General features: G+C 47.7%; 1 protein-coding gene across 1 annotated transcript in view; it reads right to left on the bottom strand.

Moving 5' to 3' along the window:
• NDRG1 (N-myc downstream regulated 1) overlaps nt 1–18,114 on the bottom strand; it is a 42,322-nt gene that overhangs the window by 20,718 nt on the left and 3,490 nt on the right. Inside the window, exons 3-5 of the mRNA XM_056109978.1 lie at nt 5,780–5,885; nt 2,630–2,750; nt 550–612 (exon numbers count right to left, since the gene is read on the bottom strand). Coding sequence (XP_055965953.1) covers nt 550–612; nt 2,630–2,750; nt 5,780–5,885 — 290 coding nt within the window. The remainder of the gene's footprint in view (nt 1–549; nt 613–2,629; nt 2,751–5,779; nt 5,886–18,114) is intronic.

Below are 18,114 nucleotides of genomic sequence, written 5' to 3'. Positions count from 1 at the left end.
CCTCCCTTTCTCTTCCCCCTTTACTGTTATATCCCAAACTCTAGAGACTATCTAATAATTCAGGAAGGTACACTACTGCATTGCTATCAATCACTCTTGAGTTTTAGTTCAAACTTGAAGAATTGGAATGAAAATAAATTGGGCAAAAGCTCTTGGAGGTATACTCATTATACATAATCTCAGGGAAGAAGATGAGCACTGGAGAAATAAGGGTCTGGAGACAGGCACTGAGGGCTCAGAGAAGTCTATTCTAGAATTTTCCACCAGAAAAAGAAATCAATGGGAGAAGAGACAAGGAAAGGACAGGCAGGTGGGTAGCAGTGATCAGGTAATATATTCAGTTCAAGATGAAAACTCTTAGTTACAAGATAAAGAACTGGAGAGACCATGTGAGAACAGTGTTTACACAGAGGACAAGCTCATTTTGTCTCTGCACTATAAACTTCAATCTAAACTTGAGTGGTAAGGCTGAGTCAAAGCTGAAAGAGAGGAGAAATAAGAAGTCCCCCTTCTTGCAAGCTGATTAGGGAGCCATATCCTCTATCTTACCCAAACTGGTGAAGGACTCCAGGAAGCATTTCAGCCAGTTGATCCATGGAGGGGTACATGTACCTTGGGAGAAACACAGCAGAGTTAGATAAGGCTCAGACCACAACACAGATGCACAATGACAACAGGAATGCTCCAGAATTCAGGGAGCCTGTGTTCACACATCCTAGCCCCTACACCCACTCTCCAATCTGGCCTCCCTAAAGTCCTCATGTGAGTTTGCTCCACTTGGCCAGGATGCCCTCACTATTAAAGTTTCTCCTTTTACTCTGTGACCCTGATCAATTGCTGGCTATGTCCTGGGTCCAGCATCAAGCTTTGGATGATCATTATAAACTCATTTAATCCTTACCCCAGCTCTCAGAGGTTGCTATGATTTCTTCCTCCATAAAGATTACAAACACCATCCAGGCTCAGAGATAAACCCCTTGGCTCCACAGACAAGCAGGAACTTGGAGTCTTATCTTATGTGGCCCTTGAATTTGTGTCTAGGTTTACATATCCACTCACCTTCTGGAGATCTACTTTCCAATATTTGTGAAGTATCCCTGACTATAAGGAAGTTCTTTTCTCTTATCTCTTCCGCCACAGAGATGCTATGGCAAACATTTGGCAAGTCACTGATGAGCTGGAGACAATGGTCTCCATCAGCTTTGGACATGGCTACTCAGGGGGGAGATTTTAGGCACAGAAAAGTATGAATTCATACCTCTTTTGGGACCACACGGGGCTGGGCTCTCTCCTCCATTCAAAATTGGATCCCAAAATCAGTAGATTTTGAGGATTAGGGATTAGATAATCTGTGTCTGTGCATTCAAGGCTGCAGCCAGGAATCGACAATTTTCTACCAGCTCCTCAGCAAGGCCCGGAAGAGACTGTTCATTTCTGCATGTCAACTCTTCTAATAGTTATACCATCACTAGCCCCTAAGACCACCAGGAGCCACTTTCCTGAGTGGTTCTATGTCCACTTGGTCCCAACCTACCCTTACCCGGCCCATGTTTCTTTTATTGGATCATTTCCCCCTTGTAGTCCTTTGCATAAGGTATCCCCTCCATCACTTCAGAAGTGAGTGTTGACCCTCCACCCCTTCCCTGCACCATCATTTCCACAGAGGTCCAGGGCCTTTGTGCCACCAGGGACCATCAATGCTAGCCTGAGTTCCTCCACAGTCCCTTTGCCTTACTCCAGGAGGATATCCAAAATTTGCCCCCTTTAGAAAGTCCAGATGCCATCAGTGACCCTTGCTCTTTTCATTTGTTGGCTTATTTATTTGTGGTGATTTTGTTGTTGTTTATTTAATTCCAGGGGTCAGGTGCTTTCACATCAACCTTGTTTAAGTGAAGACATACTATTAAATATATAGTGTAAGGGCTGGGGAGATAGTAAGGGGTTAAGGCATCTGTTTTGCATGAGCCTGATCCATGTTCAAGCCCAGGTACCTAATCAATCCCTGAGTAATTCTGGGTTTAACCCTGAAGACATGGAAGTACATCAGGTATAGTCACAGACAGCATCTGATGTCACACCCTGTTGTCACATCCAAGCACCACAGGACAGTTCAACTCTCAAGATACAGGGAATGTGGAGCTAGTATTTTGTCGGGAATGCAATTTCACTTTGAAGGGTAATGAAAGACTTCTAGAGGTGGGTGGGTTCTGGATGTACCACAGTATGAATGTCCTGGATGCCACGACTGCACAATGAAAAGTGGCTCACATGGGATTATTCTCCTGATGAAGATCAGGGAAAAGAGGGTTCAAACAGTAAATCTCTGACAGATCTTCCTCAACTCACAGTATCATGCAGCATCTCATTGTGCATTGAAACCTGACTCATGAAAACACTAACTTCTGGAAGATGTGACTCATGGTTATGGCCCAATGTCCTATCACAAAGAGCATCCTACCACTATTTTTCCTGAATACAAACACCATGATAAAGTCCAAAAACCGATGCCAAGAAGTATCTGTGATACATCTTACAGCAATTAAATTTAAAGTCTGTTCCAGTCATTTCTTCCCCCACCTATCTGAATCCTGCATGGCTAAAGCCTGGGACAGGGGCTCCCCCTTCTTACCCAGCAGGGAAAGATGCAGCCCCATCCTGCTGCCCGGGGGCATCCACATGGCAGACCGAAAAGTGCTGGGTGATCTCCTGCATGTCCTCATAGTTGAAGAGGGGGTTGTAGCAAGTTTTGTCTGAAGAGCAGTTAGGACAGAGAAGAAGAAAAGAGAAAAACACATTAGGGTGCTCAGTGACAATCTATTTCATTTTGTTCATTCACTCCTATTTAGCAGGTGGAAAAAGTTCCTGAAGAACCAGCTGGCAGGGCCAGAGCAATAGTACAGCAGGTAGGGAGTTTCCCTTTCATGCAGTCAACCCGGGTTTGATCCTCGGCATCCCATAAGGCCCCTGAGCACCACTGCAAGTAATTCCTGAGTGCGGAGCCAGGAGTAACCCCTGAGTATAAGTGGGAATAACCCAAAAAGCCAAAAAATAATTAAAAAAAACAAACCCAAAATGAACTAGCTGGCATTATAACTCTAAATTCTGCTCTATCATTCTTTCTCTCTGGTCTCCTAAACCTTCAGGAATACTAGCCAGAAAACATGATTATCAAACAAAGTGCAGAGTAACTGCAGCATAGATTTCCCATGACTAATGTGGCCATGGATGCACCTCTAAATGGCTGAAGTATAAGACAAAATGGCCTCCAGGTCACCAGCAATACATTTCCCCTCTCTTCCTGGGCACAGAGTTGAACTGTATTTCCCAGACTCCCTTGCAATAAGAAGTCATTCTGACCAGCAGCATGGAGTTCACCATTTTTCTCACAACTCAACCACCTAATCCTCCAAGTCCTTTTGTCACCTACTTGACAGATGTAGAGATACCAGCAGAAGCCTCTCAGACCCAGGGAATGACATCACCAGAGATGACCAGAATCTGGATTTCTAAATCACCTGTGGAAAGGTGTCCCACAGAATGCCCACTGATAGTTACTTAGTGAGAAATAACTATTTTTGAAGTCACAGAGGAGTAACAGTCTCTTATAACTAAAACTAAGTCTTTCTAAAATGATGGAATGGCACCTCCATATGAGACTACATTAAAGCACCTAGCATGGTATCCGGGGTAGGGTGTGAGGGGGGTGGGGACACACAGAGGAAGAAGTGAGATGACACAGGTGAGAGTGAAGGAGGAAACAAATGGTTTTCATTGATGCACATCATCAACAGCCTCAGTCTATGAATCAACTGTAGAGAAAGAATGCAAAGTAGGCAATTTGTCTATCAAAAATCAAACAAGTCTTCACCATATGGTGCTCAAGTTTATAGAGATAAGGGGATCAGGAAGGTCTAAAAGAGCCTTCTGAACACAGAAGGATTTGCTGACTTATGTGTCATTTTATTTTACTTCATTTTTGTCTTTTTGGTGACTAGGATATTGGTTTTATTCATATTTTATTTTAAAAAGGTTTGATTACAACACCGTGTTTTGCCAAATTTCATAATATGTTGTCATTAAGTGTCCAACACCAATATCATACACTCCACCAACTGTTCCAAGTTTCCCCACCCATCATCCTAGCCTGTCCCCTCAGCAAGCACAAAATTTACTTCCTACTGCTTGTTACAAAACAAAGGCAAATGGACTTACCAAAATTTAGATCAATGAAAGTCAATCTGTGATCATTGTTATATCACACAAAGGTGTTACTGAAATCATTGTTTAAGGATTTACTGAGGTGGTTGGTGCTAGCTAGAGATGTCATTTTAACTTTCAGTAGATTGTTTTTCCTTTCCTAACTGTAAAAAGTAAGCACTTATATAGGCACTTTTCTTCCAGGTACTTTTAAGAGTGCATCATTTAAACAAGGCAGCATTACTCAGAAGAGCCAAATCATAGAAACAATTTAAATGCCAATCAGATAAAGACCGGAGAAACTATTGTGGCAGATCCACATCATGAAGTATCATTCTGAGAAGAGAATCAAGTGCTGACATGGCTAACACATAGATAAACCTTGGAAAAATTACGAGAAGTTCACAGAAGGACTCCTGGAGTGTGAGTCTATTGAGATGATTCCTTAGAGACAAACAGGAGGTTACTGATTCAGGTGAGGCAGGAGCTGTGACTGTGGGTCTCTGTTCATTCGAGATTCCCAGGTTCTTCAGTATTTTAAAGGATGAAAATATTGAATAGTAAAGATGTTCAGACTCAGAGTTGTAAAATAGAAAAGTTCGTTGGAAAGTAGAAAAGAAAAGAAGCTTCCCAAGTGGGAGTTTAGTGGCCATCAGTCTGAGCTCGGTTGCCCACTGAGACACACAGAGTCAGAACAGGTATTTCAAAAGTTTTATTCACACACCCAAACACTCATACACAGGACTCAGCACTGAGGGCACTCATACGAGGGACTCATTTAGAAGCTGGGATCTCTCCCTGGGCTTGGAGCCCTGATTGTTCTCAGGGAGCAGTTTTTAAGTCCTATGCTCTCCTGCCTATGTGCCAGGATGCACACCTGTCTGGGTGCCCCTTTACAGGTGCATTCTCATGGCCTTGAGCAAACAGGTGAGGATACCAAAGTAAAAGAGAGCAGTTAACACAACTTGTTACTTTTACTCAAATCATCCTAGTTATCTGTGGTCAGATATCTGGGCAATTTATGTCCGTGCCCTTGGGGTCTGACATGTTTTTCTTACTAGGTTGTAAATTCATGATCTTGAGGCACAAAATGGAGTCTGGCTATCTGTTTCACTGGCAAGGGGAAACTGAGGCTTCCTATTTCATCATCAGTGATTCCCAGGGGCTGGAGTGCGAAATTACGGGATGATGGATATAGGGTAGAAGATTCCTTTACAAGTAATAAAAATGTTCTACAATGGCTAGGGTTGATGGTTGCCCGATTCTCGAAAAACACTAATAACAAACAAAAAAACAAACAAAAAAAACTGACATGAACTAAAGTCTGGGTCAAATCCAAGACAGTGGAGTTCCCGAGAGCTACCACCAGCACATTCTGGCACAGAGATATCTCCATGTCCCAGAGCTGGGCTTTCTGGATCCTGCCTTGTTTGTACAAGAGCTCTTCCAAGAAGGGCTCCAGGAAGTGACAGAAAAGAGAAAAGGACCATGCCACCAATACCGCCCCCCCAGGCTGGCTTTCCCCACCTTCAGGAGGAACAGGTTCCATCTCAACAGTGGACCCAGGCTCCTTAGAACTTACGGTTCATGCCGATGTCATGGTATGTGAGGATGACGGGTCGGTTTCCCTTGGGCGTCCCGCAGAGTGTGACATGAACAGTGCCATGTAAGGTCTCAATGTCCTGCTCCTGAAAAGAACAGAAAGCAGAGAGGGCTGTCAGTCAGATGAGCCGCATGGCACTGGGGGGCGGGGGGTGGCTGTAACTATAGGCTGCAGAGAGTCAGCATACTCCATGGGGCTGGGGCATGTTTCTCAATCAGACTGAGGGCTCTGAGCTTCAGGCAGCAGAGCCAGAGAAAGAAGCAGAGAAGGAAGGGGAAGGAAGGGGAAGGGAGATTTAATCAGGAGGCAGAGGAGTCTGGGTTCAGAGTATGCATCTAACAGCATGAAGCCCAAGAAACGGCTTCCGCCATAATTCCCATGGCTCCACAGAAATTTGCATTTCTCTCACAGGAGAGCTGAGACCATGAAGGCATAAACTTTCCTACTTTCACACCTCTTCTATTCCTCTAGCCAGCTACACATGTAATGGGCACTGGATGGTTTAGGGCAGCCTAGTATTTCCTGTTTCCCCAATTTCCTATGTGAACCTGATGAGGAAAAATATCTCCTGTCCACACTTCAAACAAGCTAACACCAGAGAGCAAGACCTGCCAAGGCACAGCAGAAGATAAGCATGGAGTGCATTCAGGGTGGGTGGCCTTGAGATGGTCTGAGTTTCCTTTGTAACCTTGGTAACCTGTGAACCCTATGCCAAATGTGCTCATGTTCTTGAAGTGGTCCAGACTCCTCTTAGCAATATAACATACCTTGCAATTTCTGTTTCTGTGCTCCCCTGCCAGTTGCCTGCAAGTGTCCCAACTCCCATCAGATGGTCTAGAGAAGAGTTTTGCCTTTATTCTGAATCCACTTCTGGAATATGAGCTCAACTGGCCCTGCTATCATAACATTAATGTTTTTCCATTCCGCAAGGCATGCTGATTGATTTTTTCCCTGCTGGCTTTTGGTAGGAATTTCTGCAAACCCATCCTATCCACTCTCCTTCCCAGCAGATCTGTGGATGTTGAGATCCTTCTCCCAAGTTTCACAGGCAATATCAACTTGGAATTGGTGGGCCTTCAGACCCTTGAAGTTAACTCAAGGGACTAAGCATGTGTGTGGCATGCAAGAGACTCAGGGTACATCCCTGGTACAGCTTGGTTCCCCAAACACAGGACAGATTCAGGGAAGGGCACTTGAGTTAGGGCAATCACAGTCAACTGCACTCATGTCCAGCTCTTGTGAAATAGTAGATGGGACTTTGATCCAGCAATGCTGAGAGGACTGGATCTGTCACAGCCATGTTATTACAAGGAGGCAAGGTTCTGTCTGATAACACAGAGCAACAGTTGGAAGAGGGAAAGAAGAGAAAAGCAAACAGTGGTATATCTACCACTTCAGAATTTCAGTTACAAGGACAAACAACTCCTAAATGCCCTTTAGTCACTGTGAGTTGCAAAAAAAAAAAAAAAATCCCAGACAGTACCTTATCAACCTCCCAACTGTCATCCTTTCTCCAAAGGCCAGGTCAATTATCCTATCTGTGTTGTTACACTGGTTCATCCAGCCAGTACACCCCACACCCCTGGATACCAGCAGACCGTGACATACTGGCTCTTGGTCTCACTGGAGACACACCCAGCTGGTCAGGCTTGGTGCTCCGCACACAGCTCCTTCTCCCTCCCATTCTGAGACACTAACAAAGTCAAACTCTCACACCCCAGAAGATCAGCCTAGCTCAGTGCTCAACACTGAATTTCCCAAGAGCACATGAAGAAAAAAAAAGTAGATTATAGGACACTTCAGATTTTAATGAACCCACTTCTGGGAACCAGCTGGAATGTGACCTGCTGAATGATGGGAGAGAGAAGGTAGGTCTTCATCTCACCTGGGAGGAGGAGGAAGGATAGGTCCACCTAACGTGGAGTTCTGTGGACCTGCACTGTTGTAGGTCCTGGGACTGCCTGGGATCCTGGGAAGCCAAAGGACACAGCAAGAGGGACTGTGCCTGCCATCCCTCAGCACCCAAAACTATAGAAGGTCATTTCTGAGGTGGTGTGACATAGCCACAATCTCCACACACTGGGGAAACAAATCCCATCTTTACTGCTGTTTTCTCGTGAAGTTAAGCCACTTTATCTTTGGCCAACCCATGCTCATTACACATCCATTACTGTCAGATCCCTTCCTACCTGGAGGGCTGGAGGAGGGTAATACAGAGTATTACTCCAGTATTATTCTGGAGTAATACAGAGATGGAAAGATGAGCACTCACTAGACACCAGTGGGGTCATGGGCCCCAAGAGGGAAGTAAAACCTGGCAAGAATTTGCTACAGACATACAAGGTACTCTGGGAAAAGGAAGAAAGAGGATCTAGCCCATGGGTGTAAACAGAGGAGGGGCTGCAGAATTGGGGAGGAAGGAGACCAGGGCCAGACCCCATCCTCTGAGATCAATGGATCACAATCACTCAGAGATGAAGATAGATCAAAGGACTGAGCGTGTGTGATATGCAGGAGGCTCAGGCTCCCTCCCTGGCATTGATTGGTCCCCCAAAACCACTGGGAGTGAGCCCCAAGCAACAAAGTATCTGCTGAGCACCTCTGGGTGTGGCCCATAAGCCCATAAAGTTACAAAATACACCCAATTCACAGTGCTCCACCCAGAGCAGGCAAGCACAATACCTGCCCTTGTGAATAGGAGCTTCCGCAAACCAGCCTGAGAGAGGTGGGCAGGGATTCCTGACCTTTGCCTTGAAGACGTCCGGGAGAGCCAGTCTGAAGAGGGGTGCGTCTCCCCAGTTACCATTATGCCTCAGAAAAGGGAACTTCACTAGTACGTGGAAATGCACTTGAAGGTGCTCCAGGGAACAGCAGGAAGAGGAACCCTTACCCTCTTCAGTCCATGGGTCCTCCTGAGTACCAAATTATTACCCCAACAAAATGCATCCCCTGGCACTTGCTACAATGCCCAGCGCCTCTCCTGCCTCAAGCAAACACTGGAAAAATCCACAGAGGATGGAGCAAAACCCCCGCATCCTGCATCAGCTGCTGGGCTGAGCTCCGGCTCTGTTGCCACTGGAGAAACAATAGTCCTTTGTGGGGTCACATTCTCCATTGTCTCCCCAGCTGGCCCACATGGCTCCTTCTAAAAATAGCACAAGCCAGGCAGTGCCCCCACCAGCCCGGGGGCACCAGGGTTCAAATCCAAGCTGGGCCCTTCCTCGCCCCTCAGAGCCCCCAGGTTCCTCTACTCTGGCTCCTCCAGTGAGGGGGTCAGCAGGCAGGGCAGGGGGACAGGCGGGAGTGAAGAGCAGGGGACTCTGGTCGCAGGGGAGTAGATGGTCCGGTCTAAGGTGATTTAATGTGGTGTCAGGGCAGTACTTGGGGAAGCTATGGGACTCTCAGGCCCAGCTGGGACCCAAGATGTCCCTGGCAGACCCCTTGGGAAAGAGAGGGTGATGGCGGTAAATACTAACTCACCTACATAAAACCCTCAAAAGTCTGAATCAGACTCTAAGTGTTCAAAAAGAAAAGACTGCCCTTATACCTCTGCCTGCTCACAGACAGGGCTCAGGGCCTGCCCCCAGAACCCCTTCCGCTCCCAGTGAGGACTCAGTATCTGTTGGAGCAAAGCCTCCCAAGATATTAATGATTTTTTTTGGGGGGGAGGTCATACCCAACAATGCACAGGGGTTACTCCTGGCTCTGCACTCAGGAATTACTCCTGGCAGTGCTCGGGGGACCATATGGGATGCTGGGAATCGAACCCGAGTCGGCCGTGTGCAAGGCAAACCACTTTATCTACTGTGCTATCACTCCATCCCCTGGAATGATTTCTTGAGAAAGTCCATAGTCCTGAGGGGTTCAGAATCTACTCTGCCGTCTGATGGGCTGTGAGTCTCCCTGTTCCCCACAATCAGTGTGTCATCTCCCAAGATGGCAGCGGCCTCCTGGAGCACAAATACCTCACACTCACAAGCACCCTTCCCCCCGCCAGGAATACTGTGACAGCCTAGAGCAGGAGCCATAGTACAGCGAAGAGGGTACTTAGGGCACTTGTGTTGGGCCACACTGGCTGTGTACTCAGGGCTTACTCCTAGCTCTGTGCTCAGGGATCACTCCTGGAGAGGTTTGGGAAACCCTATGCAGTCCCAAGACTCAAACTCGGGTCATCTGCATGAAAAATGAGTACCCTACCTGCTGTGCTCTCTCTCCACCCATGTAGATTAATTTTTATCAGCCCAGTCTCTCCAAGGACCAGAGCTTCATGGGTGTCTAAAAGACATGGAGAAGAGCCAGCACCTGCCTTTCCCATTCACCCTAAACCCACCCCACCCCACCCCAACTCCCAGGTGCCTTAGCAGGTGTGACTGGTCAGAGAGGCTCAGCAGAGGCTAGGATACTTCCTGCCAGAACGTACCCATGTTCTGCATCCCTCCTTCTCTTCCTTATAGCACCTGCTGCAATGACAAATAACTCTCCCAACTGCCGCCCCAACCCGCCTGCCAGTTCCCAGAGGGAAAGGCTGGCTCTGTGCAGACAAGGTCTGGCCCAGTGGATTCACGCTGAGATTTATAGTCTGCACCACCTGAAAGGCAACAGGGAGTTGTAACCACACCAACTGCTAAGTAATCTTGCAAGATTTCATCTCCTTGGCTGCTGATTCTGGCTCCAGAGCTCAACTATGGTAAACTCCTTGGTTTGGTCTCACAAACACTCAGCTCCCTTCCTTCAGGTGGAATTCCCACCAGTGAGCCTGACCAAACTTGTTCCTTCCCAGTCTCCCTGGTAGCCAAGACAGGTCCGCAGATTTAGTTCCACAGTCTGAGATGTCTGCAGAACTTGCTGGAGCTTTGACAATGTTTTGGGTTGTTTTTTTTTTAAAGTCAACACAGGGTTGGAGTGATAGTATAGTGGGGAGGGTGTTTGCCTTGCATGCAGCTGACCCAGGTTCGATTCCCATCACCCCATATGGACCCCCAAGCACCGCCAGGAGTAACTCCTGAGTGCAAAGCCAGGAGTAACGCTGTGCATCACCAGGTATGACCCAAAAAAAGAAAGAAAAAAAGACCTAGGTCACACTAGGCCTTTTGATTTTTTTTTTCCCCTTTCACTCTTGCACCTGCATCTTATCTGGAACAAGCATGAGAAGTTCAGTGGTTCTGCAGCCACTTTCTGAGCACAAGCACATTCCCAAAACTACAAGCTCAGGAAGGCAGAGTAGGAAGCTGTGGAAGGAGCAAGGGGTTGGGTGACAGGTGATACCTGCTAGGCAGGCCTTCAAGGTAGGGAGGGGAAAAGATAAAACATTTGCTTGCTAAGGGCACTCTTGGCTGGGTGATATCATCTGATCCTATACTCACCATGTGCTCTTAGCCAAGGAACCAGGCATGCCTGAAAATCCCTTCCCTCTGATATAAACCCAGATCATTTACTAGCCCATCTGCTCAGAGAGATGCTCCCAAGACTGAAATGGCAGCACAGATGGTGAAGTTGTCTGCAAACTGTGGCACTTCCCTCCACATTGGCTGTTTCGGGTGCCTGTTCCAGACAGGAGAAGTCACAAAGGACTGACCCCCAGGGCTTTTCAACCCACTGAAACATCCAGGAAAGCCTTGGAGCCTGCTGCTTCCTAATTCCAGCCCCATCTCCCTGCTGGGAGCCAGCTTTAAAGGAAAGCATAGGGAGCAGCCAGCTAATGAGTCCCATTGGTCCCACCTCTGCCCCTGTCCTCTCTAAGCCTTGGCCATGGCCCAAGGCAGATGCCAGCCTCTGAACAGGTGAAGAAAGTTGATTTCAGATAGTTGGGGTAGCATTCATTATGCTGGGACTTGACAAGGTCAGAAAGGCAGATACAGTGGGCAAAGGCTCCTGAGAAAATCCCGAGGTATATAGTCCCATCACCATCTTTGTGGGAGATAATCCCCACTGCCCCATACTCCTGGTTCAAGTCCTGCAGGGTGGGGAGGCAGGGCCCTGATCTATTCTCTTGAAGAGCAAAAGAATGAGGATTGGGAGGAAGGAGCACCCACGGAAAGGGAGTGAAAAAGTAGTTTCATATAAAGCAGCCATCTTATTATTAGGCAAAAACAATAAAGGCAAGTCTGGGGTTATGGGGCAATCACGGCACAGAGGGAAAAGCCTTCTTGAACCCGAAACCAGGCGTAGAGCTGCCGACTCAGCCAGGCATGGTTATAGGCCTGCAGGCAAGGAGAGAAGAACTTAAGATTTCAGAAGGGTGCTGAGACTTTGCTTCCAAGACCACAGCTGGGGAATCTGGAAGCAAGAGGACCTCTGAGAGAAGGACCTGGTGCTATGGCAGCACCCTCCATGTTTCAAGCCTCTCTCTGCTCCCATCACACACTGAGAGAGAAGGTGATGAGAAAGGCGTTGTGGACAGAGTATGACCCCACCCCACCCATGACACTGGAGCCCAGAACAAACAGGGCAATTCTGGGGATATCATCAAATGAGAGAACTCCAAGGAAATTCTCTCCTGGGGGAAGGGAAAAGCTGTGAAGAGGGCCATCCAGGGAGTGCTAAGTCCTATGAATTTCATGTCTGCTGCACTCCCAGGAATAGCTATGCACTCCCGCATCCCTACACCCAGTTTATGGATTGGAAAGGTAATCCCAGGAGACCAGTTCAGGGCACAATACTGGCAAATACATGCGTGACTCGGAACATGGCAGCTGTTCTGGGACAGTCACGGTCCTCTGCATTAGATCGGTCTGAGCTGGAGAGACCTGGGGAAACAGCCAAGTCCGCTCCTCCTGGAGAGGCCAGCTGGGCCAGGCTTCCCCATCTCCCCACTGGATGACATTCCAGGAAAAACCACCGGAAGAGGGAGAGGAGGCCATGGCTCAATGCATCCTGACCCAGACGTCAGAGCCCTGCCACCACCTGCTACTTGGGCTTTATGCTAAGTGTTCCCTGGCTTCATGAGGGCAAGGGACTAGAGCAGGGGGAATGTGGGCTGAACATTTTCAAGCCTCAGAATTCTGCCCACCTTCAGTTAGGCGGCATGGAAACAAGAAGCCACGCTGTGGAAAGAAGGAAATCCATAGAAGGTTACTATTTGCATTTTCCCTGGGAGCTGATCTTACAAGGGAAAAAATCAGCCCCCCACCTGCACCCCCACCCCATTCTACCCCACAGGATCAGATTTTCCCCAGCCCCCGAAGTTCAGCTCTAAATGGGAACCAAATTCCAGGAGCCCCTGGTCCCTATATCCCCAGCCTCCATCCTGGTCCCAGTAGACAGCATTAGCTCATTGCCCTGAGAAGCCAAGTACATGCACAAACCCACTTTCTTATTTTTTGGTTTGGAAACCAACCAAGGGATCCTCTGAAGACTAAAGATCCAAGTGGAAAAAATCAGAAACAGCAACATGCAACAGGAGCACTGTGACTTGGGGTCTGAAGGAAGGGACCAACCAGGGAGAAAGGAGTAAACTGCAGTGGCCTAACACAGCTGCCCCACCAGGGCCGTCCGAGCTGAGACACCTGTCCTGGACACTGAGTCAGGCTTCACCCATCCCTGTGTGATGCTGGGTACATTCCTCAGAACATCTATGGGCCTCACCCCTGCACAAATAAAAGGAGGGGGCCTGGGGCCCTTCTCTTGACATGAGGGTTAAACAAGATGCTGCAGAAAGAGAGGTCAGCACAGTTCCTGGCATAGCCGGTATTAGAGAAATATCAGTTATTACAATTCCCGTGATTATAACTTCCTTGTGTTTTGGTTTTGGGGATACACTCAGCAGTATTCCAGCTGCTGCTTGAGGAACTCTGTGTCCCTGGGGGTGGAATCTGGCCCCTGCATGCAAAGCATGTGCTCCAGTGGGCTGAACTATCTCCCTGTCCAGATCAGGAGTCAGCTATGCTGAAATCTGGAACTTTCTCAGTAGAACCCTTTGGCAAGTTTCTTAACCATCCACACTGTTTTGTTTCTTTATTTTTTCTTTTCATCTTCCTAGGAGGGCAACAGTCCCCACCTTAGCAAGAAAGCCTAAGGAGGGGGCTGGAGCGATAGCACAGTGGGTAGGGCATTTGCCTTGCATGTGGCCGAGCCGGGTTTGATTCCCAGCATCCCATATGGTCCCCCGAGCACCGCCAGGAGGAATTCCTGAGTGCAGAACCAGGAGTAATCCCTGAGCACTGCCAGGTGTGACCCAAAAGCAAAAAAAAAAAAAAAAGCCTAAGGAGGAGGGAGTGGATGAATGTTTCTTGACTACCTCCTTACCCTCCCCTCAAATCTCCCCAAAAGTCTCTGCCCCTAGAGTGGAAGGGGTTCAGCAGGACACTAAAACTTCTGCCAGCTATTGATATTCTTGAATTCTAGAATTCTATCCAAGGAAAATAATAAGCTGGAACTCAAAATCCAGCCACCTACTCATGCGTGCAATTTGCAAACACAACTGCCTAGCACTGGATGCCAGAATCTTCTCTGCAAAGCCAGCTCAAATTCCTGCCATCACAGCGCCTCCCCTGGCAGCCCACCCAACCCCAGTGTTCTAGGGCCTTCTCCAAAGCATGCAGCAACAAGTGGCTCAGTCACCAAATGATGTACTCTAAAACTTCAGCAGGCCAAACAAGCCACCCATCAGCTCCAAGAGTCCTGGAAGCCCAGGACAGAGAAGGCTTCTGACCAGGCAGCTATACTGTCTCTTGAGACAGGCCAAGCAACCATGCAGGCAACAGACTCTAGAGAAGTTTCTCCCTGTGAACTCTATGTTGTTTAATATGTTTGAATTCAGGCAGAAAAAAAAACTTGGATGAGAAAAATAGCACAGGGTCAAGGTCCTTGCTTTGCATGCAGATGACCCTGATACCTGGTACCATATTTGATCTGCTGAGCACTTCCAAAGCATCCTGAGCACAGAGCCAGTAGTAAGCCCTGAGCACCACTGAGTATAACTCACTCCTCCCTCTCCCCAAAATATTTTTTTAATTAGTAACTACTTAGGGAAAAGAAAAGAGAATCTGCCCAAATTCATCAAAATGCTTCATCAAATTTTTCAGGAGTTAACACTGGTTGCTTTCAGACACACAGCAAGACAGCGCAGATACCTTAAACTTGATTTCTATGGAATTTCCCAAATAAATGAGAACCCGCAAATAATGAGCTATAAAAAAAAAACTAAAGGAACAGATACATACCAAGTTTGCATAGGTCAGACATATGAACACTCAGGCCCATGAGGGCCAGAGTACACTCACTGAACGCCAGAGACCCAAGTTCAATTCCCAGAAACAACCAACAGCACATCCTTCTCTGAGTACCACCAGAAATGCCCCCTGAGGATTGAGCAAGGAATAACTTTCAAGCATCTCCAGCTAAAGTCCAAAAACAACAACAAAAACCAACAACCAAAAGGAAAAAAGAATAAAGGGGGCCATATTGACTCTGGAGTACTAAATCCCTACATCAGAGAGTTAACCTTAAAGCCCACTGAAGCACCACTCAGATTACCTGCTTAGCCACATGCATGCCTGAGGGAAACAGGAATTGCACAGGTGAACTGGAATGTGGTTCCTAAGAATTGCATCTAGTTCCATCTGCAATGTTTATCACAACGATGCAAACTGATTGGGGTCATAGCTAGGTTTGGAGCTGGGTTCAGACACTTCAACAGGCTTAGAACAGCATGGGACATAGCAATTGCCTGAAAGCAACCACTCATGTCCTGTTCATTTTATAGGAAGTGGGTCATGAAGGTTCAGAAAAGATACACACTGAGCTTGCCTCCCAAGGAATATGGAACAACCAAGGGAGAGCCTCTGGTGGTGTATGCATGCATGGGCCAGAGGAAGGAGCTCCCATGCTGAGCAGAGAGGGGATCCGGCTCACAGTGTTATTCTCAGGCCAAGACTTGCCACTATTGACTAAACCATGCATGGCATGGAGTGACCATTGGTCCTGTGCTTCTGCTCTTGGCCCATGAAGATGGTGCTAAGAGATTGTGAGAACAGGTTAGTAGGATTGAACACCTGAGCATAATTCCAGCTCCATAGGAATTATGAACCTCGCTGAATGCCATCTCTTTAGCTTTTAAAAAGTTATGTGGGGTGATAGGGAAAAAGGGATCTCAGATAGAGAAGGGAGCACCAAATAAAGGGTGTTGGGAGGATCCTCCCAGGATGGGAGTAGCATGCTGAAAGTAGACTAGAGACCAAACATGATTGCCACTCAATGCCTCTTTTGCAAACCACAACACCCAAAAGGAGAGAGAGAACAGAGGGGAATGCCTTGCCACAGAGGCAGGATGGGATGGGGGGATGGGGGCTGGGAGGGATACTGGGATCCGTGGTAGTAGGAAATGGGCACTAGTGGAGGGATGGGGATTTGATCATTGTATAATTGAAACCCAAGCACAAAATTTATAAGTCTACAAGTGTACCTCATGGTGTCTCACTAATAAAAAAAAATTGAATTCATTCAACTTTTTTTTTTAAAAAAGGTATGTGGGGGGGAGGAGAAAGGGGGAGTTGCAGGTGTGTCTCAAGGCTGGGACTTGGTATAGTGGGTAGGGAGTTTGTCTTGCATGTGACCAACCCAAGTCCAATTCTCAACACCATGCAGAGTCCTCTAAAAACTACTAGGATTGATTCCTAGTAGTGCAAAGCCAGGAATAAGCCCTGGGCACTACTGGGTGTTTCCCTCCCACCACCACTATCATAATAAAATTAAATAAACAAAATTTAATAAATAAAAAGGGAAAATCCAGACCTGGATACAGCTGATAAGTGTTTGCCTTGTGCACAGCTAATGATGGTTCTATGCCCAGCCCCATATATGGTCTTCCAGGCCCCACCAGGAGTGATCCCTGAGGACAGTGCCAGGAGTAAGCTCTGAGCACAGCTGGGTATGACCCAAACCTGCAGCCACCCCGCCCCCAACACACACACAAAAGAGAGGGTATAGGAAAATAAGATGGAGGTTAGGATTAATGTATGGCATAAATCCAACCACAGATCCATCACTGGCACCGCATGGCACCCCAAGCATCACCCAGTATAGCCCTGGAGATCCCCAAATACTACTGGAATGGCCCTGGTTGCTCTGGCACTAAGAGCCTGAGTAGCTCTGCATGGAGCCAAAAGGTACACATAGCAAAGAATCGCTCAGAGTGGCTTCCAGGTCCCCTGAACACTGCCTCAAAGCCCCTGCCCCTGAAGAGAAGAGAGACAATGATCTCCCTTCACAGGACTATCATTGTTCAATGGGGTGATACTGGGAAGTAAAGGTTTTATATGCCTAATGACATCTGGGACTCGGAACATGGTGGAGGATCATGTCTGAACATATATCCTGGTAAAACTGTGGAGCATCTGGACTCAGAGGAGATCAAATGCCAAACAGAACTCAACATCCCAGAGACCCTGACGGAAGGAGGTGACCAAGTACAGCTGACAGTCTGGGTGACAGGGAGACCCCAGGGTGATGGGGAGACCCCAGTCCCTGGTGTGGTGCCTGAGGATCTTGCACCAACCAATGTCTCTGACCCCTCCCACATTTCTCTCTTGCTTCCAAAATCAAGGCTAAGATCTTCAGGTTCTGCCTGGGTGGTGGCCAATCACAGAGTGGGGAGATTCAGAAGGGAAGTGGGGCCTGGGGGTCGAGCACAGACAATGGGTAGCAGAGCCCAAAAACAGAGTGGATGTGATGAGCAGGAAAGGTGCAAGCAAGCCTACCCATCTGCCCTATATTTTTCTCCCTCTTCTCTAGGATGCTCACAAGTCTTGATGGCCCTCCTCTTTTCCCTCCAGGGAACCCCACACCAGGTAGGAAGATAAGGCTACAATTTGTAATTCCTGAGGTGCCAGCCTTGCTATCCACAAAGAGAATCCAGCCAGCTCATCCGCAAGTTTTTTCTTGAAATTCTAGGTACTTCCCTTCTTCCTCATGCCAGCCCAGAGCAGGACGAAGCAGTAAACCCAGAGGGGCTGGTTTCTTGTTCCTAGGCAGAGCTAAGAACACAGGGCTGTGGGGCTGGAGTGATAGTACAACAGGTAGGGCATTTGCCTTGCACGCAACTGACCTGGGTTCGATTCCCAGCATCCCATATGGTCCCCCAAGCACCAACAGGAGTAAATCCTGAGTTGAGTGCATGAGCCAGGAGCAACCCCTGTGCATCACCGGGTGTGACCCAAAGATAAAAAAAAAATAGAACATAGGGCTGTGCTTCTGTGCACTCCCTCCCAGGGTTCTGATCCACCAGTTTGCCTCACCATTCTTCTCCATCCTCCACCCAGTGCCCCTTGATGGCTTCGGCTCTGCCGGAACTTGTCAGAAGAGTGACCAGTTTCTTT

The sequence above is a fragment of the Sorex fumeus genome, unplaced genomic scaffold (genome assembly GCF_029834395.1).
Source record: "Sorex fumeus unplaced genomic scaffold, SorFum_2.1 ptg000002l, whole genome shotgun sequence".
Classification (NCBI taxonomy): domain Eukaryota; kingdom Metazoa; phylum Chordata; class Mammalia; order Eulipotyphla; family Soricidae; genus Sorex; species Sorex fumeus.
This window is presented reverse-complemented; position numbering and strand designations above follow the sequence as displayed.